The sequence below is a fragment of the Rhizomucor pusillus genome, assembly GCF_041956525.1.
Source record: "Rhizomucor pusillus strain CBS 183.67 unplaced genomic scaffold VTP01scaffold_6, whole genome shotgun sequence".
Lineage (NCBI taxonomy): Eukaryota > Fungi > Mucoromycota > Mucoromycetes > Mucorales > Lichtheimiaceae > Rhizomucor > Rhizomucor pusillus.
In genome coordinates this window covers 628,117-636,790 of record NW_027192148.1, presented here as the reverse complement: position 1 = coordinate 636,790, position 8,674 = coordinate 628,117, and the positions used below count along the sequence as shown (strand labels likewise).

Genomic DNA, 8,674 nt, shown 5'->3' with positions numbered 1-8,674 from the left:
GTTAATGTTTATATATAAAACACAATATATATATATATATATATATATATATATATATATGTATGTATGTATATGTATATATTTATACCTGGCATCCTTGCTGAAACTCACCTATCACGAGAATAAATGCTGGTTATTCATTCAGTTTCTATAAGAGCGCGCTCATTCTCGGCCGAGCAAATTTTTCATCCTCTTTCACACTTGTATTTTTTTTCACCCTACACTGCAGTCCCAAGAGCAAGGGAAAAGCTGTCAAACTGGAAACCACCACTTGCGCGCGAATTGTTCACACTCCTTACATTCACAATATAGCAAGTAACTCGCCACGGTCTTATCGCATGTGGAGGAGTAGTTACATGTAGCTGCCAGATAATAAAGCTCTGGCGTTAAGGAGGTTCCAACAGCAACTAAGGGTGGTGTGTGTGTGACTCGCGAGTCCTGAGCTTTTTAGAACAGACATCAAGAAGTTCGACGTGAACACGCACTCTAGATATCAATCAATGCGGCACAATATATCATTAGCGCACCTCGTACACGGGATAGAGCGAGAACATTTAAAAAAAGGTTCACAGATTATATGCTCTTTCCATTCAAGCCTGGTCTCCGCAGCGACGAGAGCAGCGCACCGAAAACACACGAAATTACTTGCCCGTTGCGCTTTGATGCCGGAGTCTGCCATTCTGGGAATATATATAAAGGTGTGTACGATGCAGTGCCCTGCATACTCTTTCGACTGTCGTATTGCCTTCTATTTATGGTCCCCTAGGGCAAAACGGTTATATGGTAATCGTTCTGGACGCTTTCTTGTGCACTTACGCGTAATCTATCGTTTCTGACTCTCGTATACTCTCTCTCTCTCTCACACACATACACGCACTCCTTGTCTCGTCGCGTTTTCCTGCTCTTCTTTCCTCTCGTCGTTTATTGTTTATTTCTCAGAATCTTCCCCCTTCGCCGACGCGGGTTATTTTTTTTATAGTTTTTGATTACGATCGCGGATCTTCTTCTCCAGTATAGCACACGATATTAGTAACCATCCTCTCGAACCACGCAACGCTCTCTTCTCGGTGCGAACGCACGCGCACGACGCAACGCAACGGGTGAAATAAATGGAAAATGAACAAGCAAGGTCACCAAAGCGAAGGCACAACCGCAACAACGCCAGGGACAACAGTGCCAGGAACAGGGGAAACCATGGTCAGCGCAGCGCGGGTCCTTCAATCCACCGTGCGACTGTCGATCGGGGCGCATTATCATCTTCTTCTTCCTCGTCCGTAAACATGGCAAGCGCAGGACCACCGCAACACCATCGCTTTTCTTCTTCAACGAGGAACTACATGAATATGTACAGCACTTTACATTATCAATCGTCGGCTACTACTTCTACGCACCTAAACACAAACTTCATATTTGCTCTTGGCAGCAGCAACAGCAGCAGCTACAATCAACAGCAGCAACAGCAAGAAACACCCGTAAATCCAACGTTATCACTAGCATATTCACATCAACATGCCAGGCTTATACCCCACCAAGACCAACAATATTTTCAGCGATATTATTCTCATTATGCTTCCCCTCAGCATCATAATTATCATGCTCAACAATCCAATCCTACTAACACAATGCACAGTCCTTTGCGAACCCTGACGCCATCCATTCAACATATTTCTCCTCATCATATCATGCAAAATTCATCTTTATATGGTCGAAACTACCCTGTAACAACATTGCCAAGAAACAGGAGCGCATACATATCCCAAAGAAACGTGCCCATCGGCGGCGAAGTTGACAGAATACATGTACAGCAGCAACAACATCAGCAGCAGTCCCTGATTGCAGCACCACCACCACAAACATATGCACATCCCTCACCCTCCACTTCATCCAGTGGTGGAAGTGAGCGTCAGCAGTGGCCGCCAAATATACGTGCGCTCGAACAAGCATCATCTGCGCCGTCATCGCCTCAATATCGTTCACTGAGCCCTGCAAGAGGACGGCCGCCGCGAAGTCGACCATCATATCCTGTCTTGCACAGGCGCACAACCATCACAGCAGTAGCAGCAGCAGCAGCGCGCAGAATAGGTAGCGACCCATCTCAGGAGACGGTTTCTACTGATCGGCAAGGCAGCGTCGTCCAGAATCCACTACCACCAGCAGCAATAACGACGACGCAGGCTCACGAGCAGCAGCAGCAGCAAAGACGTCAATCTCCTGAACTATTGCCTGCAACAACAGCAACGAGTCGGTCAGATCAGACTTCTGTTGACCAGCGCAGCCCATCAATGCAAGCTGCAGCAGCGGCAGCAGCAGTGCAAGCGCCGGCAACGCACGTAACAAGATCAGTAGCAACGCTGGAAGAAGAGCTTCACTACCTGCGAGATGAATGGACGTGTGTATGCATTGTGCTAAACTCTTTACGAAACGCGTTCATGGTCCTCGTAGAGGCACGGCGCAGCGCTGAAGGACGAAGTGGCAGCAGCAATAACAACAACAGCAACAGTAACAACAGCAGTAATAGTGCTAGCACCACCACCGCGCCGCCGCCGCCATTGGCTTCCTCTTCTAAACATCACGCTGCTACTGCCCTAGCATCTGGTGGCTCTTCTGAGCAGCCAGTGAATGATTTCTTTCAGCTTCCACATTATCCGTTGGTGCCGACCGTTGCAGTACCTTCTTTCTATTTTAACGTAAACACACCAACCTGGTCGTCACCCTCTTCCACGTCGCCACCGAAACCTTCGGCTTCAATGTCAGAGCAGCGTAGCAGCAAACGCGGCCGCCGTGGCAAGACCGTCAGCAAACAGCAGCAGCAGCAGCAGCAAGGCAGGAACAGGGAACGCGCACACCCCGACGTCGACAGAGAAATGTTGACTGCTTACGACGACGTTGTACTTCAGCTAAACCAGCTGGAAGCCAAAGTGCAACAGCTCGAGACGGCTATACGGACTATAATATCAAGCACTCCTGCAAATTTTATGACAAGATTCGAAACAACAACAACAACAACAACAACAACAACAACAACAACAACAACAGCAGCAACGATATCAACTTCTTCGCAACAGCAGCGACAACGATCAGCAATGGACGGAAACGAACAAGATGACGAGTCAGCTAAAGTCGATCAAGAAGAAGAACAAGAGGACGAGGAAAAGGAACAAGATATCTGACAATTTACATTGCTGGCCCACTTTGTTCCCGTTGGACTCTTTGTATCGGTAATTCCGGGCCAGGCTCGTAGCACAACATATATACCTGTAAGCAACATACACTTTTACATTATGTCTTTATATATATCTCCACGCTATACACATTAATATTACAATCCATAACAACAAAATTAGTTCATGCGTCTCCACCCCGTCACTGCTAGACTTCTGTAATCCGCAAATATCCATTTAAACAACAGCAGTTCCATATATCCTTGCTTCTAATTAATAAATAAAAGAGTGGACATCATGTCATTTTTATGCTTCAAGCAATAAGATCTGACATTGTTTGGGTACGATCTCATTGGGAGGACAATTTAATCATGCTTAATTCGATTCATCGCGCTTTCCAAAACCATCGCCAATGAAAAATTATCAAGAAAAACGGGTCTCGCGCGCGCAGTGGCCTGATTCTGATACCTACTAGATAATAGATGCTCTGTTACCGTAATTTCGTGTCATTTTACGTAATGAGCACCTATGAATCCTGGCTCAGCGCTCTCTCCCCGTAAAAACTGTCCTCAATGTCTGCTCAAACCCGCGTTACCTAAGTGGTTATTCCATCAATGCACAGCATATGACCATCGGGGATGCTTGCCAGCTGGATATTTAAGCGATAACATTTAGACTACATAGAGGAGGGGATTGCACAGGCAAACAGACAGAAAAAAAAACAAAAAAATATGACAAGATGGATGATGAGGTAGTAGTATGCATTAGCAAAACAATGAAAATTTAGGGCGATCAAATCTCGGGTAAAATGGCATGTGCAGAAGAAATAGATGGCGGCGATGATATTTTAGCCATTGCAGTAGTAACATCGAGCGGGATAGTCGTGGCAATGTGTGCCAAGAGCAAATAGACTCCAAGTGCAGAACCTCCTCTTCCGGCATCGCAAAGAGAACAGGAGCAATTCAATGTATACAATCGCCAGGCAAAACAAGAGAAGAAAGAGATAGAAGGAGGGGTATGTTAATAGATCGAGAGTTGGAAAAAAAAGGGGGGTATAATGGTCAGGACTTTTCATACCACTGATTGTCGCTGACTGTACCGTCCGACCATCGAATGCTGTTCTTTGAGCGATCTTGCTGTAATTGCCATTGAGCTCTTTGGTTTTTCTATTTACGTTTGATTACAAAAAAGGACCTTACCCTCGTTGCTTGTGCCTTCTCCTTTGACGAGAGTGCCTTTAGGACATGTTCTCGATGCACCTGAAGGTGCGACGAGATTAACCGGTAACAATGATTTACTTGCAATATCTTGTCTTTGGCTGGAAGCTTCAGTGTATACTCGGGCGATTCACAAAACGGGCACGTCCATAATCCTCCCTGCTCGCTAGGCACAAAGATCTCGGCCTGCATTTCGCAGATCATTGATTAGCCCGCTGGTGAAAGGGGAACTCTACGCATTGGTGTTTGCACTGGACTTGCCTCGCGTAACACTTGTTTCTTTTTCAAAGCTTCAACGAGGTCAGAGTAACTAGTATTGATATAAGTCATTACGTGTTCTGCTTTTGACGCAGATCTTGAGTATGTGTTATGTGTGTGTCTGTGTGCAGCAGGAGTGATCCGTGCCCGTCCAAATTCGGACATAAGATCTTCTCGAGAATTAAAGACTCACTCAAGAGCGAGCAAGCAATGAAGCATAAAAAATAAGTGCTCATCCATTCCATTGCTTTTCAGCTGCTCACCTAGAAAAGTGGTATTATCTGCTTATGCACCGCCTGGAATAATACGAACATCGTCGACCGTGGCATGAACAGCAAACAATCCAAGTTATTCTCAGATAACAGCATAGAGTTACCAATACAAGTCTCACAGTTGGGTCAGAGTGCCAGTGAGGCCGCAATCGATTGGAGTTAGAAACACTTGTAAGATAAAATGCGCTCAAGGGACCATGAATTTTGGAAAGCCCCATTTTTGGGAAGGAAGCGGCATTGAACTTCCAAGGAACGCGTCAAAAAGGTGGTCGGAGCGTGTGCCGGTCGAGTCACTGCAACTCGCTTTTCAAGCAGACAATGCTCATCAAAGTCAAGGTATGCGTCCATGTCTCTATCGAACAATAGAATACTATGCAAAGGGCAGAGGAGAAAGAGAGACGGACAAGAAGAATGGGAGAGCAGCCAAATGGTACTTTTATAAGATCCTTGTTCCCCGTTTGCGTAACGGGAAGCCTTTGCTAAGCCAAAGTGTAATCACACGCAGTCGATTCCTCCACTCTGACCTTGACATTTGCATAATCCATTTTCTTTTTCTCTCTTTTCTTCCTTGTTTCTATATGGTGGTATTTAGTATTAGGTTACTAATCACATCCCCTTTTTCCTTTATAGACCTTGACCGGCAAAGAGGTAGATAGGACTCGTTTGTATCCTCTCCCTTGACTTTACCCACCTTACATGTCCGTTTGAGTAGATCGAAATCGATATCGAGCCAAACGATAAGATTGCTCGCATTAAGGAGCGTGTAGAAGAGAAGGAAGGTATCCCGCCTCCTCAGCAGCGTCTCATTTATGGCGGTAAACAAATGTAAGGTGATGATGATAATCCATTGCAGCGGCAGAACTTAACATGTCTTTCAATTAGGGCGGATGAAATGACTGCGAGTCAATATCAGATTGAGGGCGGTTCCGTTCTGCATTTGGTCTTGGCTTTGCGTGGTGGAAGATTGAACTAAAGGTTGTTGACATTCACGTTATTCGAAATACACACTACTCCTGTTGCACAAAAATATATTCCATTTTTCTCTATAAGTGTTTATAAACGGTGTTGGTATATATGGACAGGCTACTTGATTCTCGCTGACGAGTATTGTCGTTGTTGCTGGAGAGCCACGGGAATGATTTCAGGCGCTTCTTCTAGAGCAACCATCATGCCCATGAGCATATGTACGGTATTGTGGCAGTGCATTGCCCCTACAGCATATAACATGAGTCTAAAGTTCGTGTTGCTTTTGGTTCGTGTACGATACTTACAGATACCGGGATTGTCCTAAAAAGGTATGCGACCAAAAGCTACATATTAGCACCACACTATTTCTGAAAAGACGAAGAATGGCAGACTTACAGCAATTATGCGGATCTTGCTCCAGCCGCATCCGACTTGGGTGTTGGCTGTTGCGTTGTTGCGTTCCAAAGCAGGATCCAAGATGGGGTAGACCAAGGTAACATCCCTGCCGATAGGATTGGGTACGTTGCGCAAGTTCCCGTCCCGTTTTTCATCATAGTCGCCTGGGCCGTAGGCGATTTCGTAAAAGGTGTGACCGTGCATATGCCATGGATGACTTCGGCAGGGTGTCTTGGGAAGATGCGTCGACTGCAGAACAAAGTCGACCACTTCGTTGTATTTCAAAGGGTAAGTTCCAAGATATGGATCGTATCCGGAGGACGTTGCGGTTATCTCTATGGGCGCCTTCCGTTCTTGACGCAAAATTTGTTCCAAGATAACTTGCTTGGGATCCATGAAACTAATGCCGTTTATGAACCAACGGTTACCGCCGTTATCTAGATTGCCCTCGGTGACGCGTAGTATGACAGTTCGGTCGGGTTTGGCATCGAGGATAGGGCTGTGATGGACCGGCTTCATGTGTAACCATTGCCACTGAATAATATCTTGCTGTGGAAAACCATTGAATTTATTGTTGGGTGTGAGGACAAGCTCGTGAGATGATGGTGGTGATATCAGATTCTTGGCATCATTGCTGCACGTGTATCGAAGCACAGCAAACCCATTCGAAGCAGGATTCACGCCTTCAGCCCACATCCTGATGGTGGAAATAGTAAAGTCCTTTTTGCCAGTTGCCTCCTCCTGCTGCTGCTGCTGGTTGGCTTCCAACAGCACCGAGAATCGCTGCCCGGCAGTCACTTCAAGATAATCCACCTTGTATGGTTCGACAAGCTCGCCGTCCACTTCAATGACCGTCAACTTGTGGTGTGCTATAGCGAGACCAACCGTTCGGAAAGCAGTGGCTCCAATCACACGGAGTCTATATGTCTTGCCAGGCTCGACTTGTATTACAGGGTAACCAGGGCACATTTCTGACTTGTAGATATCTGAAATATTAAAGATAGTGCGTCCATTGATGAGAATGCTGTCAGCTTCCGGGATACCAGCAAAGTTAGGGCCAAGTATATAATCTTCAAACTCTTGCTGCGTGCGGTGCCAGTATTCGCTGATCATAAGTATGCGGTCCTCGTCATACGTGTACGGTCCAGCCGTAAGCTTAGCAGTCTTCTTCTTCCTCTTGTTGTTGTCAGCATGCTGCTGCGGCGGCTCAGCATCCTTGGATTCGTAGACTATCAATGGACCAAACACCGTTTCAACCGAGGTACCAACGTGCGCGTGATAGAAATAAGTGCCTGATTGTCCAATCACTTGGAATTCTTGGAGAAGCTCGCCTCCGGGAGGTATCGGCTTTTGAGTGAGGAATGGCACGCCATCTGCATCCACCGAACCGTTTTGTCGGATCCCATGGAAATGAATGCTGATATCATTAGATGAACCACCCATAGCTGAATCTTGAAAGAATTGGGAATCGCTGCTTGTAGCGGTAACATTGTTGTCAATGGTGTGCCTATTTTTGTCACTGATGGCGCCTTCACTGTGTTTTGGAAGCAAATTACGGACCAGCACACGCACCCGCTCGCCTGCTATTAACTTGATGGGAGGTCCCGGCAACTGGCTATTGACGACCAGTTTGGGTCCGTGGTAGGTAGAGCAGTCCGGATTGAGTATTTCACGCGTAATATTCAGCTCGTAGAAGCGAATGTTCTCTTCAGGACGATGCTGATTGCAGGATGGAGTAGGAGAGCTTTGGCCAAACATCCAGAAGAATGTCAGCAACAAGAGTGCGCAGTAAGTCTTCATGGATTCGTTATGTCTCGGGTAATAAGGTTGATTATAATGATGATAAGCGAGGAGAGTATAAAGGAAAAGAGCAATGGATAATGGTGATGGAGAGATCAAGCTTGTTAGAATTGCTCAGCAAAAAAGGATGGCCTGATGCTCTCTAATTTTATAGGATCTTATGCAAACACAGCCTACATTCGCTTTCGCTGGGCTCAGGCAACGCAAATATGGGAAGACGAGAAATAAATAGGGTCCAATACCAATTTTAGATTGTATTGACGGTGAACTGTTGCCACAACTTGCAAGCAGGGAGCCTGTTTGCTGGTTCCTGATACTATTTGCTGCCACTGCTGCGATGCATCGGCAAAGCCATTGTTTACATGGGCCTTGCATAACCAGAGGTGTGCACACGGAAATAGCTCACATGGCCATTTTTAACTGCGCAGGCGGCGGCAACGACCCCGTGTGTATCTGCAAGCGTAGCGTCAGCAGCAGCAACAGCAGCGTAGGAGGAGCGAGCGGGTTCTAGGCATCAAGCTTCCATTCGTCGAAAAGGGTTACACAGGAAGTTCGGACGTTGGTTGACCCCACACGCAGATTTCTCTTGGAGCACTTTATCAAT

At 46.3% G+C, this 8,674-nt stretch overlaps 4 protein-coding genes across 4 annotated transcripts; 2 read left to right on the top strand and 2 right to left on the bottom strand.

The window, feature by feature from the left end:
* Positions 1-1,109: 1,109 nt before the first annotated feature.
* On the top strand, positions 1,110-3,170 carry VTP01DRAFT_9161 (uncharacterized protein; the record flags this gene model as incomplete). Its single annotated transcript, XM_069388363.1, has 1 exon — positions 1,110-3,170. The coding sequence occupies one exon, from the start codon at positions 1,110-1,112 to the stop codon at positions 3,168-3,170; it is 2,061 nt and encodes a 686-aa protein (XP_069240667.1).
* Positions 3,171-4,222: 1,052 nt separating this feature from the next.
* VTP01DRAFT_9160 (uncharacterized protein) lies at positions 4,223-4,801 on the bottom strand (the record flags this gene model as incomplete). The annotated part of the gene is made up of 3 exons (XM_069388362.1): positions 4,223-4,297; positions 4,361-4,564; positions 4,640-4,801. The coding sequence occupies 3 exons, from the start codon at positions 4,799-4,801 to the stop codon at positions 4,223-4,225; spliced, it is 441 nt and encodes a 146-aa protein (XP_069240666.1).
* A 425-nt stretch (positions 4,802-5,226) lies between these two features.
* On the top strand, positions 5,227-5,881 carry VTP01DRAFT_9159 (uncharacterized protein; the record flags this gene model as incomplete). Its single annotated transcript, XM_069388360.1, has 3 exons — positions 5,227-5,244; positions 5,621-5,733; positions 5,791-5,881. 3 exons carry the CDS (start codon positions 5,227-5,229, stop codon positions 5,879-5,881), a joined length of 222 nt encoding a protein of 73 aa, XP_069240665.1.
* Positions 5,882-5,991: 110 nt separating this feature from the next.
* On the bottom strand, positions 5,992-8,070 carry VTP01DRAFT_9158 (uncharacterized protein; the record flags this gene model as incomplete). The annotated part of the gene is made up of 3 exons (XM_069388359.1): positions 5,992-6,119; positions 6,180-6,195; positions 6,271-8,070. 3 exons carry the CDS (start codon positions 8,068-8,070, stop codon positions 5,992-5,994), a joined length of 1,944 nt encoding a protein of 647 aa, XP_069240664.1.
* Positions 8,071-8,674: the final 604 nt, after the last annotated feature.